Raw genomic sequence first — 23,702 nt, 5'->3', positions numbered from 1 at the left:
TCTGACTCTAACCACATACTTTTGCCAGAGAAAATTCACGCCGTGGCTGCTTTTATCAGGTGAAAGAGTGGATGGTAGTAGCAGTGGTTGGGGATGCAGCCTAGAGGTGAGGGCATTCTATTACACCTCTCGGGGAAGCAATTGGCGAGAGCTCTAGCCGTTACTTCGTGATCACCTTACAGTGTTCTCACCCACCGGTGAGCCAGAAAAACAGTGGGAGTGGCATGCCACCCGGGCTTTATCAAAGGAAGTAAATCCATCCATCGAGAAATCACCTCTAATGCTTTCAATTTTTGAGGTGAACATTTTAAAAAGTGCTGTGACAGATCCTTTAGAACTTGAGGCTTCCCTGATGCTGTCTGCATTGGCTACCTGCTCCCTTATAGCACGGTGTATAGATCAGCATCAGGTCGCATGTGATTTTCATTATTTTCCTATGTTCATGTTTCTTCTTTACTAATTTGTCATTTCTCCTTCCAAATGTCACGTGACACTCGATATTTTAGGTCATGAAGTATTTTGAAACACTACAGCCAAAACCTTTTAATATGCACCTATGGATATGCTTGTTAGATACATTTACAGTCATAGGAGGTGTTTTTTTTTTTTTAAGTGTGTGTGTGTGTGTGTGTGTGTGTGTGTGTGTGTGTGTGTCCACAGGTGCACAGGTGTCTGTAGAGGCCAGAAATGGGCATCGGATTCCTTGGAGCTGAGATTCCACACGTGGCAGTAGCTACCAGACAGAGGTGATGGGAATCAAACTCCAGCCCTCTTCTAGATCAGCATGGGCTCTTAACTGATGAGCCATCTCTCTGTTCCTCCAGCAGTTTTTCATAATCATCTTCTATGATGGAATTTTTTAAAAAAATATTTTGTTAGGACAGTCTTCATGCATCTTCGAAGAACACAGGCTTTGTTATGCCTTGAATAGCCTGGTGACTTAGTGCAGGCTCTGCCTTCTGGCCAGTGTGGACAAACCTCCTGCCAAACCTCCGCTTGGCTGGTATGAGGAGAATTTGTTACTTTCAGAAGGTACTAAAGGAAAGTTTCAGAACACAGAGACAGTAGCAGGAAGCCTGTTTAACTTTATGTTCCATTGAATATGGCATTTAAACACTACCAGGTCCTGTGTTTCATTCTCAGCTGTTTGTCGCAAAGGTCCTTGAGTTATTTCATAAGTCCATTAAGGATGCATTTGCATGCCCTCCCAAGGGGTCTGATTGCAATATTTAATCAGGATTGACGTTAGTGACTCTGAATCCAAATGTGGGCTTGGCCACACATTGTAGCTTTTTCCTTACATGGTTATAGAGGGGTCTGAAGAGTTCCAGAGGAAGGAGAGGAGTTTGGTAAGGGCTGTAAAGCTTAGGTTTGTCTGTAGGTATTTTACCAAGTGCTATGGAAATTTAATTGTTGGCTACCACAGAGGTCATGGTGGAGCCCCTTTGTGAAGAGAGTGTGTGGGTAGAGAGATTTGTGTAGCTGAGTGAGTACTGCTGTGGGTCTCAGGGCTTGTTCCCATGAGATGTATACTTTAGAACCTGATGTAGGTGCTAAATCAAACTTTTTTTTTATCTTGCCTGGTGTTGGGAGGTTTCTTTGGAAAAGTATGTAAAAATCATGAAGTAGTAAATTTGTTAAAATTTTTCTTAATTCATAGTAAGGTATAAGGATTGAAAATTTCCTATGAAACTGGACAGAGTTCACCTTTAACCCCAGTATCTGGGAGGCAGAGGCAGGGGGATCTCTGAGTTTGAGGCTAGTGCCTGCTCCACAGAGCAAGTTTAGAACAGCCATGACTACACAGAGAAACCCTGTCTGGAAAACAGTAAAAACAAAACAAAACAAAACAAAAAAAAACAATAAAAAGCCAAAACAAGTAGAAAGAATGAAAAAAATTTTCCTATGAATTAGTTTACTACCCTTTAATGTACTTAATTTTCTTGTGAGATTAGATTAACCCAAGATATACATGTATTCCCAGTTCAAATTTACCTCAGCTTCTTATAATAATCAAGCCGGACATTGCTATTGAAATATAGGAGTGGGCAGAATAGGGAAAACAAAACTCTGCCCTTTTACTCTGTTGGGGAGGGAACCGACCAGACTGAATAGTTCATCCTTCTCTGTAGTAGCTAGAAAACCATGAAGTGCTTGTCTAAAAGCATCAAACTGGGAAGCAGGTGGGATTCATTGAGGAGGTGCAAAGAATGAGAAAGATGATGCTGTTATCACGAGAGAGTTCTAGACCCAGAGAACAGCCCTCCGTATCATTCTCCTCTCCATTTCCATGTCACATGTAAATTTTTTATGTTTTCCATGTTTATCTTCATACAGAAAAACATATATTCAGTCAGCGCTTTAAATTCACTACACACATTTATAAGTGTGTAGTGGGTGTGTGTGCGTCTCTGTATGCGTGCATGCATGACTACCTGTCTCACATGCATATATGTGTACTGCATTGCACATGAGGAGGCCAGAAGACAACTTTGGAAAAGTTAGTCTTTCTTCCATCATATAGGTCCCAGGAATCTACCAAGTCACTAGGCTTGTCAGTAAGATCTTTTACCCACTGAGCCATCTTGGGACCCTAAGTCATCCCTTAGTGTAAGGCAACCTTCCCTTCTATTTTCTATCCTGAGAGAGAGAGAGAGAGAGAGAGAGAGAGAGAGAGAGAGAGAGAGAGAGTGTGTGTGATCTCATGTACATGAGTGCCTTCTCACACATATCTGTGTGCTACATTGCACATGAGGGCGTCCTATCCATGCATGTGGGGGAGCCAGGAGTTAGTATTAGGTATCTCACTCTATTGTGCTCTGCCTTAATTTTTTTGATACAGGGTCTCTTCCTGAATCTTGTGCTTACGAGTGGGTTGACCGGTCTCCCGGTCTCCCAGAGGGACTATGGTCCACGTGTTTCCACTCCCGACCCTTGCACACACAGGGTTACAGATGTGGGGTACCATGTGTGGGTTTTAAGTTGGTGTCAGGACTCCCAACTTAGTACCTCACACTCATGGAACAAGTGCTACCCATTGACCCATCTCTCTACCTCCCTGTATACTGTCCTTTGCATCCAACAGATTGCCTAGAGGTTTTTTTTTTAGGCAAAAGTTAGCTTTTAATTGTGTCACTCCAAGTTCTCATTTCACTGTAGTTTGTTATTTGTGTGTCAGCCCCATCCTAGGCTAAATATTCTAGAAGGGTCACTTTTTTGTGTATTTGTTCATTGTTTCTTTGCCTGTCTGTGCTCTGATCTACCATCTGTATGTGGCAGATGCTAGTTTTGAACGAATGACTGCTGTGGTCTCTTTTGGTATTCGATACGTTTGCTCTGGCGGTCAGGGCTATCCTGGAGCTGGTGGTGGGTTGACATCTGAATATACAATTGTACGGCCATTTTGTTTTTTACAGAGTTCCTCTGAAGGGGTCATGGTGAGGACAGGGTCACTGCAGCTCAGTAGCACATCAGTGGGAACTTCGTCTCTGAAAAGAACAAAGCGAAAAGCACCTGCCCCACCTTCAAAAACACCCCTGCATCAGAATGATGAGAACGGCCCTGCAGCTGATAACGGTATTCTTCCTTGAACAGTCTATCGGCTTTGGTTTGTGTTTTCATAGTCAGTGACAACAGCGTGAGATATAACTTGTCTTTTTAAAATTTAATTTATTATATATTTTTTTTAATATTTTAGACAGGTTCTTGCTATACAGCCTTGGCCATCCTAGAACTCCCTAATCGGACCAGCCTGTCATCAGCCTCACAGAGATCTGTTTGCCTCTGCCCTAGTGCTGGGATTTAAGGAATGCCCTTGGAGATAATATACACACACTACATATATGCATACATACATACATATATTGCCAATGATACTAGATTTAAAAGAATCTATTTATATCTGCTTTTGAAAAAAACCCGTAACAAAAATGACGAAACGATACAGTTCCATTATTGCAAAGGGCATGTGAACAGTATGCAGATTTATTCAGAAAGAAACTGCCATCCGTGATTGACCACATAGGAATGGGGTTGGTGGTAGAACTTCTACTCATTTCACAACTGGATGGTAAAATGACCTAGTAAGTTTAGGCTCATCTTTCTTGGATTAAGTTAAAAGCAGAACATTCCGCAAGAGTTGTCATCAGTTGTTTGGCATCTTTCAGCCCCGATTTTGGAAGACGGGATGGCTCCGGACAGCGTTTTGGAAGTGAACTCTCCTGAGGGTGTGTCCAGCCCAGGTACGACCAATCACCCCACCCTGAAATCGTGAAGGGAAGTAATGTCTTGACGGTTGAGGATTTGAATTCTTTGGCCTCCTTTCCCCACATGTGCGTACTATGAAACAAATCCTTTGTTTTCTCCCCCGAGGATTAGACACTAGGATAGGAGGCTGGCAGAGGTCACAGTTTCAGTTCTGGAGTTGAACCCCAAGTGCTTTTCCTGTTTGCTCTCTTGTTTTTCCCTATGCATGCCTATAACTATTACACAGTTATCAGCCTCCTTCTAGGTAGGGGCGCACCCCAGTACGTCTCAACACCGTCTCAGATTTATCAGTAACGTTGCCAACATAAAATATATACGAATAGGAAGGTTTTAAAGTTTCAGCAAGATGGGCACGCTTTGTCCTGTATCTTTCTTGCTTTCCCTTTCAGGGCTCTTCTGTGGGTAAATGTGAGCTAGCAGCACTGATTTCTCACTGTATCTGGATGTCTGCTTGCTGTGTTTTAACTCTCTTGTCTAAGTGCCATTTCTACAGACTCTCCTTCTTTGGCAGAGGGCTCTCCTGGCCCTGGGTTCCTAAGCCAGGAACAGTGTACTATACCCAAACCGGCGGAGGAAACCTCGCTCTCTGAGGGCCCTGGAACTCCAGAGGCAGCTGTAGCATCCTTGACATGTAGGTGCTTGGGCTCTAACTGGCCGGGGCTTTGGTATGTGCCATCCAGTAGAGATCAGATTGCTTGCTACCCCCTGTAAAACACTTCACAAGTGAAGAAGCATTTGCCCCTTTTCTTTGAAATCTTATCCAGGTTTGAAATGTGCTGTTTTCCTGAACCGTTTAAATAAGCTGAGCAAAGTGGGAGAGGAGTCAAGCAGTGGCTCTGGGGATCACTTCCACTTGTGATTTGGTTTTCTACAGTTCCAAAGGCTTGCTTGCACTTTATTATTCTCAATGAGTACACAAGAGAATATTTACACATACTCATTACTGAAATCTCCCCCTCTACCAGCTGTGTGTGGCTTATTTTTTCTCATGTTATTCTCAGATGCTTTTCCTCTTTTAAAAGTAGAATTATTTTCTTATAAGATAACACAGTATTATAATTATATAAAACTTGAGTCTTCTTATAAATTTACTCTTTTTTTTAATGACTAAAAAAATAAGCTATTTATCATTTCAACCTTGGTAAAATTAGTTATACTGTCACATGCTCCTTGTGAGAATGCAAAATTGTTTGAGGACTTTGGCAAACAATTTGATGAGGAATTTTTTTGGAGGGGCTTCCCCTGTTGGAGATTAGCCTCAGGCCTTGATGCTATAGCCCAACCCTTGGCAGGGTATTTTAAAATGAAATATATAAACTCATTTCCTATATGACTCAACAAACCTTGCCCATGGATATTTTTTCCAAGAAAAATGAAAGCCTGAGTCTACACAAACCCTGCAGTGTTGTAGAATCCCTCAGGGTAATTGCCTCCAAAGGGGAAAATACCCAAATGTTTCCAAACTGTAAAATAGATAATGAAGTTGTAACTCATCCTTACATCACAGTACAGTGCTGACTTGAAAGAGTGATTAGGATTGATTTAATAGAATTGTGTTTTACCAGAGGCATAGTATCTGTCAAACAGCTTTTGCACTTTGGTGATAACCAGGAAAAATGTGGCATCTGGAAACACGTTTAAATGTTCGGTTTCATAGCTTCATAAGTCAAAGGCTGCAAACAAGCACAGCCTCTGAAACATTAGTTGCATTTCATCTTCATGTGTTTCAATTTTGTTTAAATTCAGTAACATTTTTTTTCTGAGTAACCTATTTTTTGTAAAGGGAGTAATCAATATTACTAAACACCCCCCCCCCCTTTTTTTGAGACAAGGTCCATGTAGCCAGGCTGGCTGCAACTTTCTCTATAAGCCAGGCTGATCAAAAACACATTGGAAGGTACCTGCCTCTGCCTGCTGAGCCCTGGGATTAAAGGCATGTGCACCGCACCTGGCATTGATTTTGTATTGTTTTTATGTTTCTATTGTTTTGTGGTTTTTTTCGGAATGGGTATTGCTCATGTTAGCCTAAAATACTTAGAGAAGGTGTTCTCCTGTGTCATGTTTGTATCTTCCTTCCTTTCTTCTTAGTTTTTTTTTTTTTTTGGTCTTTTTCCATACTTTATTTTTAGAGACAGGTTCTCTCTACATCACCCTGGCTGTCCGTTAGCTCACTGTAGACCAGGCTGGTACTGAACTCACCAGAGATCTGCCTGTCTTTGCCTCCCAAGTGCTCGGATTAAAGCTGTGCACTGCCACACCTGGCTCATATTTTTTTATTAAATGTCAGAAGTTAACACATGAACCTGTCTCAAACTAAAATTACACATCGGTTACAGTGTATGGTTGGTTTGGCCACTGTGGCAGTGATGTATGACCTTACTGCTTTCTCTCAAGGTAAAGTTAAACTTCATTCAGATGCTACGATGTGAATGGAGATGTTTAGTTTGTTTAAGCAGAAAATCCAGAGCCTTGTGTATACTTTAACTTCCACAGCTAATCTTGGCAAGAATTATGAGCACTTAGTTGCTGGAATCTCTCTCTCTCTCTCTATTCTACTGTCATTGTTGTGGGTAGTAAGAAATGAAAAAAAGAAATTGTTGTGGAATGAAGTATTATCTAAAACTGTTGAAAAAACCTGCACACACTTACTTTTTCGTATGGGATGAAACTTAAGTATAAGTAGAGGGAGGAAGGCTTAAAGCATTGAGGATAATATACTTGAGTTTAAATTAAGCTAACAAAAAGAGAAAAGGAAACGTGAGCGTGGGCATCTGCCTGTGTGTTTAAGTTATACTTTCTGGCATATAGGAAAAAGTGTCACCGGAAGCTGCTTTTGTTAGGCATGGGGACTTGTGACTATATTTGGAGCATTCAGAGTTTCAAGATTCTGAGGTCGGCCTTGGCCTTGGCAACACAACAAGACCTTAACAAGAAAGGAAAAGGGAAAAAAAAAATAAACGAACAAAAAACTTAAAACAACAGTAACTGGAACTGTGATTTGTAATCCCATTTTTGTAATTTCACATACTCAGGAAGTTGAGGCAGGAGGATTGCAAGGCTAAGTCTTCCTGAGCTCCAGAACATTATTCAAGACCAATTTGGGAAATTTCTTGGGAAAAATACTATAAAGTGGCTGTGAACATAGATCAGTAGTAAATTGTTTCCCTAGCATGCATAAAGTCATAGGGTTAAGTATCCCATCTAAGGAAAGAAAAAAAAATGAGTGAGAATGAAAATTGATTTGCATTGGTTAATATTTATTCTCTTTTATTTAAAAAATACATTAAGCAGTCAGATAAATAACTCCTAGTATAGATTGCACATTAGAAACACCTAAAGAATCTTTACAGTTCTTATCCCTGTCCATAGGATTCTAATTTCATACCAGAAGCTGTGAGCTTTAATATTTCTGAAGGAGACTCAGAAACCCTCAATTGTAGTAAGTGCTGGTGTCTACTGAGACAGTCTACATACATACCAGTAGACAGTACAAAAATCTCATGTACTATTAGTTTGAATTTAAAGTTGCTAATTTGTTTAGTTCATATTATTATTACTTGACTATAAAGCTACCCAGTCAAAGCCATTCATTCCTAAATGCAATTTTGTGAAGTTTATAAGATTCACCTTCACTGAGTAAAGCCCAGAGTGATAGAACATGGTTCTAGAATGGTAGGAGTGTGAGATGATCTGCTTATATATGCACAGGACCATTCACTGTTAGAACTGCATTTCACTATTAATTTGTAACCACATTTTAAGAGTCTAGATAATTATTATAAAAACCTCCTCCTTGCTTGATTGCTTAGGATGAACAGGACAGGTTAATATTTACGATTGTATCTGCATTTTTTTTAAAAGCTGGTGTAAGCTCTGATTATAGTCTTGAAGAGATAGATGAAAAGGAAGAACTGGGTGAGGCATCCAAAGATCAAGCTGAAAGTATTTCTGTGAAGTCGCCTGATGTTGCTTCAGTATCTACTGATATAAACACGGTGGAGAATGATCCTGATTCAGCCCTTGGCATCAGTGATGGAGAGGCCTCTCCAATCTCCAAGGGGAAAACTCAAGAAAGCAAAACCACAGAGGGACAGTAAGTAGTTTCTGTGATACACGTTGAGGTGGTGGCTTGTTTTTTAATGCTCTTGTTCTGAGAAACAACAGCTTAGCTTAGCTATAGTTGACTGTTTAGGTTCTGTCTTTCTTACTAAACTCGTGAAATGCTTGCTAATAACATATCAAGCTGCATGTAATTGTATTCTGATGAAACCCAATTCAAGAGTTTCGTTATGCTCATGTCAGGTCACCAGCACACATAGTTAATTTGTATGAGTCAAAAACAAAAGAGTGTGTTTGTTCATATATTTTGTCGATGATCTGTTTGACTCAAATAAATCATTAGGTTTTCACTTTGTACAGAATACATCTGAGGATTTCCATTACCTGCATACTGGGGCCACTCTATAAATTAGAAATAAATTAAGCCACCCACATTCTTATAGTCAGGTCTGAGAAGCAGGAAGGCCTGTCTAGCTGATGTAGGAATTTTGAAGGCTCCACTAGTCCACAAGCACTGTGTTTGAAATGCAATGCTGTGCTTAAAGTGAATGAAAACAAGCAAAATAAGCTTTCTTTGTAAGAGGTTTACCTCATTTGCATGGGATTGTCTCCGAATTAAACTCTTCTGTAACCAGAAAAAAAAAGTCTGTGAGGTCAATTCACATCCTGATTCATGTAGTTGACTCTGTCAGATTAAGACTAAGATGATCTGTTTCATTTCTTCTTCTCTTTAAGAGAAAAATAGCTCCTAATAACTAAGGAAGGACATTCATTCGGAAGACTGTCCATTTAACCAAGCCCCTTACTTCTCCTTTTGCAATAGAACCAGTATACTGAAGCTAATGTTTCATAGCAACATTTCCTCTGTTAAATTCTTCTTTGCTATCAAATTTCTAATACCTGGCCGAAAGGCTGATTATGTTAGACCATCTGTCTTTGAAAAAATATTGCCTGTGTTTTTTCATGATGTGTTTGAATACCCTCCACATATCACAGTGCCATGTCTTACAGAGGGCCACATAATCCTGTTGTATGTGACAGAAGCAATGAAGACATGGTATCTGACAGTATAAAAGACTTGAAGATACTGCATCCAGACCAAGAGAGTGGTGAGTGTTATAAACACTAATGTCTAGCTAGCCCTGTCACAGACTATGATGAACCAAGGACTGTTCTTAAAACATGTTTAGTCACTTTTTTAATATATTGACTCAGTGCATGCCTCTCATTTGAATATTGCAGGAACTGTTATTCTTAGCTTCACTTCACTGGTGAGTAAGCTATGAAGACACTATCTCACAGCTAGTAAGCGGTGAGCCAAAGATGTGAACATGGAAAAGTATAATCCCACAGTAGTCTTTTAGCTGTTGTGTCTGCTTCTATGGATGTTCTACTGTTTGAGTCTGCCTGACATAAGCCTCAGGTCTTATAGTTGGGTCCTGTGTGCATCTGTCTGTGACCTAAGTTCCTCTCAGTTCCCTAGTGCATGTTTTTACTTAATACTCAAAATTGCCACACTTCAGATGAAACTCGCCTGCTTGATTTTCAAGCCATCTAATTATGCAACACCATTTGCCACTATTTCCCCATTCTTACATCCAAATTAAGGCAGTTTCTTCTTTTGCTTATGATGTAATGGGTTCAGTTTTGCCAATTGGCGAAGGGTCATCCTGTCCTTGTAAAGCAAACTGCTTCCATCTACATTGGCCCCTCAGTTTTGAGCCACACACTTCACCTGTGTTAACTTTGTCAGTTGATGACTGCAAGCCATGCACTTCAGTGTTCCTGACTTAACAGCCAAGTCACACAGCGTTGGGTCAGGAAACTGAATCGGTGACTTCCTATGAAATCTTTATAGCACACAACAAAATATGAAGACACACAACATACCTACATAGGATTGAGCTTCAGAACAGAATAATGTTCAGTAGAGAATTCAAGAAATGCATGATAATACATCTTAAGGGACAGGGAAGGAAGGCCTATAAATTCTTATGTTCCAGTCTGTGTCAAGTGAAAATTCTAATAGTCATAGAAAATAGACACGGGGCTATAAAATTCATATTTGGAAAGGAAATGGATAGTTCCAATTCTGTTGTTGTTGATGGAAGTGATGGTGGTGGTGGTGGGTGTTTGCCCTGAATGTACTGCAGAATTTCAAACCTAATGGGACTGTGATCCTATCCATTCCATTTCTTTCCACTTTTAGTCCTCTTCTCTGATACTACATTAAAAGGTTCTACAACTCTTCTTGGGTCTGATTTTTGTTATATATACTGTTATGGCAATAGTGTTGCTGTTGAAAACCACGATTTTATAACTATTTCATTTGAGAGTTAATTTACTTATTTTTTTTAAGTGGTAGGTTTTGTATGCAGGGCCTTGCACATAGAGGGCAGGCCTCTACCACTCTTGTGGATCCCAGTCTCTAGAGCTCTTCCTTAAACTTGGCATGAAGACACACAGCTGTGATCTTAGTACTCAGAAGGCTGAGACACTAGCCCAGGTTAGATACTGAAACCATCTAAAAATCAGCAAGTCACTCCTTTTTTTTTTTAATTTAATAGTCATATAAGTAAGATTTTGACACCAGGTTAGTGCTAGGTTAGTTATAAGAATATCTCAGTAATGTTTTCTGTCATCTACATGTACTTTGTACCAACCCTTATTAACTTGTAGGTGATTTTAAAAATTAATTTTTGTCATTCTTAAGATATTTTATTCTGTTTTTTACAACGGCACCATCATTTTGTCCCATTATAGAAGTCAGTGTTAGTTTTGAATAGTGGGGAAAAAGAAAGCTAATGTAGTAACTACCTTCTCCCTATATTGTTTTTTTCTTTGAAGTGATTCGGCCATTCATAGACATTTGGTAAACATCATTGGGTATGAATGAATGTGGGAAGCTCATTCATATACCTGTACTCAGGGTTTAGTTGGTCTTTTTGACAGTCTTTGGGAATAATTGTGAAATGTTGATGAGAAACAGAGTGATAAATAGGTCAATTCACGGAAAATATGAGATTGAGACCTGAAATTCAGAGTTTTAACACTGATGACTTAGAGTTGCTTATCAAGGATTTATAAAAATGTTTTTACAGTTATTTTTCTCTTGGAAACAGCCTGCACTCTTTTTCTGTGCCTAGTACTTGCCTTTGTGTAATTAAGAAGCTGGAAATGGTATGTAGCACACTAATATAACTTAGTTATAAATAGGTGAGGCACATTGCATAATTGAATTCTCCATTTTAAAGTATATGCCTGACAGCATTTTTTCTTTGTCTCTCAGCAGTTCAAAACGAAATCGTGGTTGGTGCCACAAACACAGACTATGTGAAAAACAGACCGAGGAAAGCAGAAACCACCATAGAAAACAAAGCCCCAAAGACAGCCAAGGACATGGAAACTGATAGAGTGACAGTCTCTCCTGCATGTAGAATGGATAATGTTAAAAGTTCGAGGGAAAATCATATAACAGCATCAGCAGGACCAGATCAAAAATGGAATCAACCAAGTATAGAAAAGGCAAAAATGCAGGATGCAGCAATTCAGGCCACCCCTGCCTGCAGTGGTTCTGATGGGAATCACAGAGACCGTAATTCATCTGACCTCAGGGTTGATGAGTCTGTGCAGACTTCAAATAGCAATAGATCAGCTCAGCACTCGTCTGCAAGTCTCCCAGATTCTGTAAATGCCTCGAGAGAATTCAGGAGTCAGGGCACCCCAACATACGTACAAGATAGACTCCCCATGAAAGAGCTAGCGTGTACAAATGGGAATGATGACCCTTTGTCTCCTGTAGATGGAAGTGATAAGAATCCAACTGCTTCTCCCCTAAAGAATTTTCCACTTTACAGGCAGGACCACAATCCCAAGCCAAAGCCTTCAAATGAAATTACAAGAGAGTATATACCTAAAATTGGAATGACTACTTATAAAATAGTGCCTCCAAAGTCCCTGGAAGTGGTGAAAGACGGGGAATGGGAAACTGTGGGGAATAAAGAAGATCAAAAGATGCCTGCTGTAGGGCAGAAGCAGATGCTTGAGAATATGAAAGAAACAGCCAAGCAGACAGAAACCCTTGTGGCTTCTAGAGGCTCACAGGAGCCTCAGCCTGACCTTAGACCGAAGCCCAGCTTTGGAGCAGAGCATCTTTTGCACAGGACTGTGAGCTCACCCGCTGGTACTGAGATGAGCCCTCCCAAACCTCCCAGAATGACTACAGACACGGGCACCGTTCCTTTTGCACCAAATTTGGAAGATATAAACAATATTTTGGAGGCAAAATTTAGATCCCGTGCTTCAAATCCCCAGGCCAAGCCAAGTTCGTTCTTTCTTCAGATGCAGAAGAGAGCTTCAGGCCACTATGTGACATCCGCAGCTGCTAAGAGTGTTCACACGGCCCCCGGGGTGACCCCCAAAGAACCAGCAATCAAAGAGGTGCAAAGGGACCCACGGCTTCCTCCAGAACAGTGTGTCTCTCCCCTGAACGAAAGGACTCACTCTGCTCCACTGCCCAATATTTCAAAAACTGTTGATAACATAATCACCCAGAAGCCTGCTGGGACAGCTTCTCCTCCTGTAGCTCCCAAACCTATGGCTCTTCCTGCTGAGACATCTCCACCTCCTGTATCTCCCAAGCCTATGGCTCTTCTTGCTGAGACATTTCCCCCTCCTGTAGCTCCCAAGCCTATAGCTCTGTCTGTTGAGACATCTCCTCCACCTGTAGCTCCCAAGCCTATAGCTCTTCCTGCTGAGACATCTCCTCCTCCTGTAGCTCCCAAGCCTATAGCTCTTCCTGCTGAGACATCTCTTCCCCCTGTAGCTCCCAAGCCTGTAGCTCTTCCTGCTGAGACATCTCTTCCCCCTGTAGCTCCCAAGCCTGTGGCTCTTGCTGGTGGTCAGGGAACATCAGTAAACCTGAAGACCTTGAAAACGTTTGGGGCCCCACGACCGTATTCCAGTTCTGGCCCCTCTGCCTTTGCCCTTGCTGTGGTGAAGAGGTCACAGTCCTTTAGTAAGTCATGTCCAGAGTCATCCAGGGATGGCTCCTCTGCCCTGCCTCCAACTAACACAGAGGATGAAAAGACCCATGTAGTAAATAAGTCTGCAGAGGTCTGCCAGCCTGATGACGTTGATAAGGTATGCCTTAACTTTTCCAGTATAATCAGATTCTACTACAAATTGCTTAAAGTAAGGGACAGACCATTTCATTCTGATATTTTGGCATGGTTTGTGTATTGCTTAACTCTGAATTAGTATCTTTAGAAGAAAGACTGGTAATGTTTAAGAACTTGAGTTTATACTATGAGAATTATCTTTCCCATAACTCAGATAGTGTTATAATGCCATTGTTACATTGTATCACTAGCAAATATTTTCATGTTTATTCTTACACTTGTATAATTGCCACTGTAGAGTAGTGACTATTTTTCTGTGCTTTTCTAGTTTCATTAACTGTTCTGGATATTATGGTTTACTTTAGTTTCTCCTCCACTTAAATGGCACTATATAATTGCCAAATAAGTAGTTTTAATTATTGGAAACAAATGATAACACATATTAAAGGGGCCAAAAAGTGTCTCAGTTGTACATTTCTCAATTTGTGCATTCAATCTCGGTTTACCAAACATCTCACCTATAGCTTAATTTAAAATGTAAGTGGCTTTAATATAGTTTTTTTAATTATCCATTTTAAATGAATATTTTAAAATGTCCATTGTATGCTTGTAGACCAAAATATATCCAACTATAGTAATTTAGAAAAAATGCTATTGACCTGAATTGCCATCTAAGCAGCTTGCGTTCTGGATTTACATAAAATAGTCAAAGGAGATGAGGAAACTCACAGTCTCGTTTATGGCATTCCGCAGGCAGTCTTTCAAAAGCTACTTTGCGTATTTTACTCTGGTAGTGTTTAAAGAATACTTTGACATTTGTGTGACAGTTCCAGGAGTATTTTATACAGCTTTTTCAAACATTCCTAGACTAAGAGAACAGTGACTGTGGTGCCAAGTAAATTTTTTATATTGTTAAGGCAATATTTATCTTGAAGAATATTTCCTCATACATTTGACATTTATGTTTATTAGTTTAATCTAGTATCAAGAAGAGAGCTGTGCTGCAGAGATGAATTCTTAACTTGGAGGAAGAGCCTGCATTTTCCCTGAAATGGATCACCATTCCTAAATAATAGAAGCTTAGATACAGTTTTTGAGTCAGAACCTCAGCCTTATTTAGTTCATTTAGAAAGTAAAGATACATATTTGACAGTAAAAGACATTTTAAAGATTGCTTGATATAATACTTTTCAATTAAATCAATTACTAAAGTTTTGTTTTTAAGAGGTTTAATTAAATTTCTGATTAATTTGGAAGTTCTTACCATTTGTTTTAAGCCTTAAGGAAAAATAAAGAAAAACTGGTCAGCTCATAGTTCTCTCAGTTTCTAGAAACAAACAAAAAACCAAACTCAGACAATTAAGAGACATCAATAGTCCCTTGTTAACTCACATACTGGATTCAAAACTATGAAATTGTTAGCCTTACACATTTGCGTGAATACGTTAGAACCATGAAAATGAATTGGTTTTTTTTTTTTTGTTTGTTTGTTTGTTTGTTTGTTTTTCAGTTTGTGGAATATTTGATCATGATTTTTGGCTCTGGTAGCCAGTTCCATGTGTTCGAAATATTAATTGCACACAGTAAAATTGCCACTGTATGCATGAAGCAGAAAGAGCTAGCTAGCATTTTTCTTCTAGATTTACCTAAGCTGAGAAAGGAAGGGACATGTTTGATCTCCAAACGGGGCTCTACCAGCAGAGCTAACTAAGTACAGGGTGAAGGTACAGAGATGGGTCAAAACATTAGCATGGCAAACAGTGGTTTTTAAAGAGACTTAATAATAAAAATGTTTTTAAAATAGCCCTGTCTTCTCTTGGAATTCATAAAAGCTTCTTGCATTTATTTTTTATAGCAAAGTAAACCTGTACAGAATGACCAGAGTTCTCAAATGCTGACTTCAGCTGATGGCCTTTCGCTCACCCTTAAGAGACAGAGTTCTTTAACATTGCCAAGCCCTGACCCAGAGCTTGTCCGGCAGAGCTTGCTGACCGCAATCCGTTCTGGAGAGGCTGCTGCCAAGCTGAAGAGAGTAAGTTTTACCAAGCAGATGGGTGACCACAGATTTATTTTCAGCCTTGTAAAACTAATACTTGATCAGCGGATCTTTCTAACATTCAAATATGGACAGGAAAGATGCCGGACATTACTCTTTTCTTCCAGGGCTCATTTTTGAGGTATAAACTGAAGGATTTCAGTGTCTTACATGCATACAAATACATGTCAGGGTTTTGTTTTCCATTCTGCAGTCCAGGTGCAGAATATGACTGTATTCATTTTGCATATGTAGAAAGCCAGCCTGGACTCTGATTTTAAGAAATTATGTTAGCACGGTAAGAAAGACTTGAACATCCCCCACACATACCTTTTTCCAAAAAAGGGTGATTTTTACCAATGGGGCCATTTATGTTTTCAGTCATCTCTCAGTGGTCAAAGTAACTGTTGTATGTGGGTTTTAGGGACAGTTTTATAGCTTGAGTGAAACAAAGAATTGTAGAGAAGATGCTAGAGCGTGCAGAGGAGAACTCACCCAGAGCCCACTTTCATGGCGCCCACCACGTGATCTGGCTCATCCGTGCTGAGCCATAGGAGAGCAGCGGAATAGAAGTCCGATTCCTCTGGACAAAACATGGGTGTCACAGGAAAGTCCCTCCTCCTTCTCCACCTCCTTCTCCTGGGAGAGCATGGTCTGGTTGAGCAGCCGTCGCCTTGAGAAGTACCTCAGCATGGAAGTTCTTATTCTGCCGATGCCATGGGTAGTTCATGTCTTGAGCTCCTTTGATAATCACATTAGGAGCCTGTTGAAGAAAGGCCACAAGACTTGTTGAATAAAACGTAGAGTTCCACAGAAAGTACAGCTACTAGTGAATAGGAGTGATGGAAAATGGAAATACAGAGCCAGTATCTTAGGTGTTCCCACCACATAAACCTTTGTCATGCAGAACTGTCCAAGGCTTTTGCCTCTGTCTGTGTGCGTGTGTGTGCGTGTGTGTGCGCACATGTCAGAGACCACTGAGGCAAAGTTGATAAGTAGTTTCCAAAATTACAGAAACATATTTGAAGGAATAATTCAGAAGACAGACCTAAATTTGTAGGTTATACACAGGTACCAAGGCTGCAGAAAAAGTTCATGTGTACTTAAGTACTGAAATTAGTATTTTGCCAGTTCTCACAAATTTCTTTGTCAATGGGAGAATATACCACTATAAATAAATATCACATTCTTGTTTATGAAATGATTTTCTGTTCTTCACCAGGAAGTTAAAGATGTTTCACCCAATTGCCATCAATCTAATATTCCTCAATTCAATAAATTTGAGGCACAAATATTTTACTGGACACACAGGGCAGAGAGGTGACTAAGCCAACCGCGGCCGCCTCTGGAGCCTGGGCCTGAAAAGCAGCATTGCGTTTGGTCCACAGGAGAGCCCAGTGCTGACACAGGAATTGCGTGCAATGCCTTAGGAGCAGACAAGTGCACATACCAACCAGTTTCACTGTAGCTGCTGCACGGTACTGTACATTGAACTGCAAGTGTATTTACGGCCAGCAGCTGGGTACTGGTGGATTCCTGGGCCTGATTTGGCAGGGCTTTCACATGGGAAACTCTTCAGCTTCGAGATAGCTGGATCTGAACCAACTGAAAGGAGACCTAAATGATGTGCCTATAATTGTATCCTATTTAAAACTCATTACTTTAGATTCTATTGAGGATAAAACTTTATCTCATTGAGTAGGAGGTTATTAACAGCTCGGAGCCTGCAGAGTGCCAACTCCTAAGTTTCTTAATGAACATTTCAGACAGAATCTGTTTCATTTCGCTGAAAATGGTTAAAAGAAGTAGTGATACTCACAGTCTCTAAACTCGGCGACCAGCATTTCCGCTGTAGTGTGTACTCTTAAAAATTACTTTTGTAAACCAGTACTTACGTGTAACAGTGCTCATGCCATACCTGTTGTAAAGTTCCAAATAAATGTTAGGCTAATTCTAAAAATAACAAACAATAGTGTTGTTGAAGAATAAATTATCTTACTGGAACCTTTTTTTTAATGTTCTTTGATATTTCCATACATGTATACGATGTATGTTGATCTTGTTTATCCACAACTACTACCCTTTCACTCCTCTGACTGTTCCTCCATCTGCCTCCTTCCTTTAGAAAGCTTTTGCTTAGTTCTTTGAGACTTTCATTCAAGCTGTTTTAATCATATTCATCCCTTGCCCTCTATATGCTTCTCATTCTTTTCTCACCCTATTCTGTGTCTTGGGTTTTTATTGTTGTTGTTGTTGTTGTTGATAAGTCCAATATATGCTCCCCATGTATTCTTGGGAATTTGGCTACCTATATACAGAAGTGTGGTTAACCTACCAAAGAGCCACACCTTTACAACTGACTTTCTGTTTGCCAGAAGCCATCAGTTGTCCATAGCACTTCAGCTGAAGGTGGGGCCTCGTGCAACTGATCTGTTGTGTCCAGAAGGCATTGTTTTCTTGTAGTCATTCACTATTCTGGACACTTTCAGTCTCTCGGCGTCCTCTTCCCAAAAGTCACTGAGCCTTGGGAGGAGGAGTTGTGATATGGATGTCCCATTGGGAGATGAGCATCTTGAGGTCTTCCATCCTATCAGTCTTGACAAGTCCCAAGTCTCTGTGTTACTTGCCATCTACTTCAAAAAAGGAAGCTTTCTGATGTTCATGAGAGATGCAGTAATCTACGGGTATATTGATAAACCATCAGGGGTTGATTTAATACTATATGTTTGTTTAGCAGAAGAATAGTCTCAGGTCCCCCCCCCCCCCCAAGACTTATGACCTGTCTAGTTAAAGGTTTGGAGACTCCAATAACTGTTCCAGATATGAGTTTCACATTGTGGAACATGTCTTAAATCCAACCAGAAAGTGGTTGGTTCCTCCACAATCTCCATTCCACTCTTGCACTGTGACAGGTATGTCTTGCAGCACATACAAACTCCACAGTGGCTGTGACAGCATATGCAAATCCTGCCCAAGCTCAAGACAGACAAAATCTGAATACAGAAAGAGGCGGTGGTTCCATGTTTGCCTGTCTCTTTGAACTCAGATGTTCGGTTGAGCTCCAGATACCAGCTTGGCTTTGGCTGTGGCTCCTGCAGAGCGAGCAGCTAACCTACATACTAACCTACTCTACTAACCTAGAGTGTTCAGTTCATGTCTGTTGTGTGAATGTGGCTCTGAACATGCTGTGGTTTTTTGTTTTTTGTTTTTTTTTTTCACGATTCCCTGGGGTTTTTCCATACCTTGCTCCCATTCACCATCCAGGTAGCTATGGAGACTGGCTTGTCCTCAGAAAAAGCTTTAATTAGCTTAGCACAATGTTTTAAAATTGTGTTCAGTCTTCGAATTTATCCATGAATCATGAATCAACAAATTGTTCATAGAGAATGAAGTTAAATCACCCATTACTGATGGTCTATTCTGACAAAAGAACTTTGGGTGCTTTCTGTGCTTTCTGTGGCCCCTAAGTTACTCGAAATTAGGCTGTTGCATTGTTACAAATAGAGTATGCTTTAAAAATGGAGTCTAAAGTAAATTTATATACAGTTTTTACTTCATAGTGTAGATTGTCTCAGAATGTAAAATTTATCTTTGGCTAAATGGAAGTTGGAAGGAACAAAAAGCTCACGGATGCCTCCCAGATCTTACTGGCTTATGATATTTAATTAGTCTGTTCTTTATTTTTATTTATTTATTTTTTGGTTTGATTTTAAACAAAGAATCACAGGTTGTAAATGCATTAATTTTTTTTTTTTGTAAAATTGACTGGTGTCTCATAGCCACAGTTGAAAATTTGTGACTATTCATGGAAATTCTTTAAACATCAAGAGTAGATAATCAATAGGCACATCAGTAAGTTATTAAATATTAGTTTTTTTTTTAAAAATAACTTTAGTGGGGTCTGGAGAGAAGGTGCAGGTTAAGAGCACTGTTTGTTCTTGCAGAGGACTCAGGTTCAATTCCCATGATGCCAGTCACAATCAGACCTCTTCTCTGGCCTCTGTGGGTACTGGGAATGCACATAAAATAGATCATTTTAGAAATGAATTCTGTTGTAAGTTAATTATGTGCATTATGAGCGTAGTTCCAGCAACTCATTGTACACCAGGCTGGACTTGAACTCTTAGTTCCACCCACCTCTGCTTCTCAAGTGCTGGGATTAAAGGCGTGTGCCACCACAGCCTGGCCATTTGTTTCTTATAAAGAATTACGAGGGTCCCCTGTAATTAAGAGCTTTTGATGCTTTTCCTCAGAGGACCCATGCTCTTCAGTTCCCAGAGCCCATGCCTGGCAGCCCCTGAAGACTTATAACTACAGCTCCAGGGACCCTCATAACTTTATAAATCTGTGCTGGTCAAATCAGAACCTAGAGATTGTTTTTCTTATATTTTTATTGTATTTTATATTTGACATATATATTTATTCATGATTCATTTTTTAAAAAAATTCTATTCTTATAAAGCTTTTAGAAAATACTTGAGAATTCCAAGGCATTTAAAAAATTCTTCAGGTTTTTTTTTTTTTTTTTTTTTTGAGAGTGGGGTGGGGTATTTCACTCTGCATCCCAGACTGGTCTGGAACTCTTCTGCCTCATTGTCCCAAGTCCTGAGATGGCAGGTGTATTCCATCCTGCTCGAGTGTCCTAAATGTTTTTCTTTTTCCTCCAGTGGCTTGCAAATGGAATACTCAGCCATTGGGTTTTGAAGGCTGAGTGTTTTTATTGATTGAAACTTCCTGTAAAGCCCTTCCATCATTCGATAATTCTAGGCATAATAGTTAATAGACTTGACAGTTGGCTATAGCCCTTGCCATAGAAGAATTCTTAAAGACCCAATTTTGGTGGTTGATGCTTCTGTTTTGAACATATAGGTTGTCTTTAAGAGGAGGATTTCAAACTGCTATCTGACATTAAAGCAAAATTGAAGAATTTTGCAAAATTCACCTTATTTTTTTTTTTTGCATTTTCTTTCAAAGCACTTTGAAGAAGACAGGATTCATCTAGCTAACACTGTGCTCCAACAGTGTGGCCTGCAGTCTGTTTGTGCTTTTGTCTTTTAGGTTGGCTTGGTAATTCTATAAAAACTAAGATGTGTTGATGGGTTATTTAGCTTGTTTGCTGTAGAAATAGCAACTGTCATTTTTCCATTTCATGATAGAGAGAACATTTCTTCTTAATTATTTGTAAATCGTTGAATGATAAATACCGAAGGCCAACATTTACAGTTAAGCAGAAGTTATAATGTGATCACTGTTAAAAATTAGACAGCTGTCCCATTTTATAAAAACTGATGGGAACAAAATGTGTTTCTTCCTCCTCTTAGGTTACTGTTCCATCGAATACAATATCTGTGAACGGGAAGTCGGGACTCAGCCACCTGTCCTCTGATGCCCAGGACAGTGATAACACTACCCTGCTGTGACAGACATCGCAGACCAGCTTTCTGCCCGCAAAGGATACTGGCAAATATACATTCAGATGTACATTAATATACAAATCTGCTCAAGAATAAACATTTGTATTATGGATTTAATGCCAAAAGAAGAATGGCTAGAATTTATAATTTATAATAATTTTTGCCATTTTTTATGTCATAGCTAAATATTGCTGCTTTGGAAATGTTGAACAAGGTGTAAATGACTCGTTTTTTTCCAATGGTGAATAATCACTGCATTTTGATTTTTTTTTTTTTTTTACTTCTGGATACTGTATTGCCATGAAATGAAGATGTAAACTGAGATATATAGACATACTGTTGACACAGAAGCAGGCAAGCACAAGCTAACATTCACTGTCTCGGTGTTAGGTTATAACTAGAAGCATAAATTTTAATAGAGTCTTTTTTGCTGAAAGACATGGAAAACTATTAAATCCAACAAATAATGTTCGGTTATCTTTATTGAAGAATCACTGTGAGATTTATTTTGTGTATTCTCTAATTACAAGTGTCAGATTTATAGGATACAACACGTATTTTCAAATAGAACACTTTAACCTCTAGAAGTTGCACAAGGAGACTTTGAGATATTTTCTGTATATAATTATGACATTGTTTCACAGATATTACTTATTTTCTAATGCCAGAAGTCTTAAAATATTCCTGTGAAAATGTTGATATATTGTGACAGATATTTCACTTTTGGTATACAGGGAGGATTAGGGTTTAGTTTGTGCCCACATTCAGAACTTTGAAGTTAGAAGTTCTGAAAATCCTGGTTTTGATTAAAATAAAATGCAAAATATAGTCATTTATATAGCTCAGATGCTAATCATCTAAATAATAATATATATTTTCTGGAAAGCCAGAATGGTTGAAGAAAACAGTACTTGGGGTATTGCAGTGGTTCTTGGGTCTGGAACATGCAGGTGTCCTGAACTTCCTTAAGAATGTAATTGCCCTTTTATTCCAAAAACAGTCCAAACAGCCTGACACTGTTTTGACTCTTTCTAAAGCTACTGGGTTTTCTGCCATTTTGACAAAACGTGAATTTTTCCCCCATTTAATAAAAGCAAGTTATACATTTGAAGCCTGTTGTTTCCAGCGTGGTCTGTGTGAACTAGCACATTTGAATACCTTAACTGATGAACATGTTTATATGCATGTTTTATGAGTGTGTATGTTTTGCCTTCGTGTATGCCTGTGCACCCTGTGTGCTTAGAGGCTGTGAAGGCCAAAATAAAGCATCGGATCCAGTGGAACTGGTGTTACAGACGGTAGTGAGCTGGAAGGTAGGTTTTGGGGATGGAATCTGAGTCATCTGAAAGAGCAGCCATGGCTCTTAACTGCTGAACCATCTGCCCAGCCCTGATGAACATGTTTCTTCCAGCCACTAGCATGCATGCAATAGCAGTGCTTTCCAGTTACCGGGATTCCCAGTGAATAGTTTAGCTCTCATACTCTGATGCCATCACATAAAATACTTCAGCTGGTTCCGGATGGTGCTATTCTCTTGTTTCAAAGTTGGAGTGAGAACCTTCTGCACGGATAAATTTTATCTTTATAAATCAGCAGAGAGGGGGACAGGAGCCCCACAAGGAGACCAACAAAACTAAAGAATCTGAGCCCAGGGGTGCAGAGACTGATGCACCAACAGAGGACCATGCATGGAGACCTAGACTACCTGCTCGGATGTGGCTGTTGGGAGCTCAGTCTCCATGTGGATCTCTGAGTGAGAGCACCATGAGCTGCCTCTATCATGAACTCAGTTGACTGCTCTTTGATCACTCATGCCTGGTCATGCAGCCTTGCCAGGCCACAGAGGAAGAGGATCCTGGCATCCTGATGAGACTTAACAAGCTATAGGCAGATGACAGTGATGGAGAACTCCTCCTTTCAGGGGACTAGGGAAGGGAGAGGGGTGGAAGAGAGAAAGAGGGTGGGTCTGAGGGTCAGTTGAGAGAGGGAGCTTCCATCAGCATATGTGACAAATAGATGGTGAAAATAATTAAAAAATAAAAATACCAAAAAACTGGCAAGTTTTTGAAAATCAGTGTTTCTACAATTACCAATTTGAGGGGAAATGTGATCTCTGTTTCAAACGATATCATCAATGTGCTTGTGGCAGATTGAAGGCTTTTAAAACAATAGTTTAAAACTGAGGACATAATTTGTGCTTTCAGACTATAGCATGTGGAAACTTGTTTAAAACATAAGATACAGTTATTAAAAAAATATGATGAATCTCAACCCTTAATATGTGAAATGTATGTAAGTACCATACAGGCAAATAAGACCATACAGGCAAATAAGACATGTGTAATAACATGTTTTTAAAATGTAAAAGGATTAATTAGTTAACAGGCTAGCCAATACGCAAAATACTTTTTCATCGCTAATCAGAAAAATAGTAGACAGTAAGCAGGAGATACATAGAAGGTGCAGAATTGTAATGTCTAAAATAACATGCATGAAAAGGAAGGAACAACAATGGGCAGCCTTACTGTTGCTAGGGAATGAACTAGCAAATCAGGTCCCTTCCTACATCAAAATGATGAACGTATAAAAGACGTTCCTTCACTCATCCTTATCATCTTCTATTCTGTGGTAAAGTACAGATACACCAAAAAATAATAATAATAGTAATAATAACAAGTTTAAAAAGTTGTGGAAAAGTTGTGTTTCATATTAGTTACAGAAAATATAAAATGTAAATCATTTTACACATTCTGGTTGAGCATACAGAAAAACAAAATCTACTCCCACACTTGCTGGTGGTTGGTTACC

At 39.5% G+C, this 23,702-nt stretch overlaps 1 protein-coding gene across 9 annotated transcripts in view; it reads left to right on the top strand.

Moving 5' to 3' along the window:
• The window catches only part of Cobll1 (cordon-bleu WH2 repeat protein like 1), a 134,701-nt gene extending 112,696 nt beyond the window's left edge, over positions 1–22,005 (top strand). For 4 of the 9 annotated variants that reach the window (XM_060390287.1, XM_060390284.1, XM_060390289.1 and 1 more), the window contains 8 exons: positions 3,417–3,576; positions 4,167–4,241; positions 4,778–4,897; positions 8,128–8,359; positions 9,337–9,434; positions 11,615–13,467; positions 15,301–15,477; positions 20,802–22,005. In XM_060390287.1, coding sequence (XP_060246270.1) covers positions 3,417–3,576; positions 4,167–4,241; positions 4,778–4,897; positions 8,128–8,359; positions 9,337–9,434; positions 11,615–13,467; positions 15,301–15,477; positions 20,802–20,900 — 2,814 coding nt within the window. In that variant the 3' untranslated portion in view covers positions 20,901–22,005. The remainder of the gene's footprint in view (positions 1–3,416; positions 3,577–4,166; positions 4,242–4,777; positions 4,898–8,127; positions 8,360–9,336; positions 9,435–11,614; positions 13,468–15,300; positions 15,478–20,801) is intronic. The other 5 variants (XM_060390288.1, XM_060390286.1, XM_060390291.1 and 2 more) reach the window with 3 other exon arrangements.
• Positions 22,006–23,702: the final 1,697 nt, after the last annotated feature.

Source organism: Meriones unguiculatus, chromosome 8, assembly GCF_030254825.1.
Source record: "Meriones unguiculatus strain TT.TT164.6M chromosome 8, Bangor_MerUng_6.1, whole genome shotgun sequence".
NCBI lineage: Eukaryota > Metazoa > Chordata > Mammalia > Rodentia > Muridae > Meriones > Meriones unguiculatus.
This window is presented reverse-complemented; position numbering and strand designations above follow the sequence as displayed.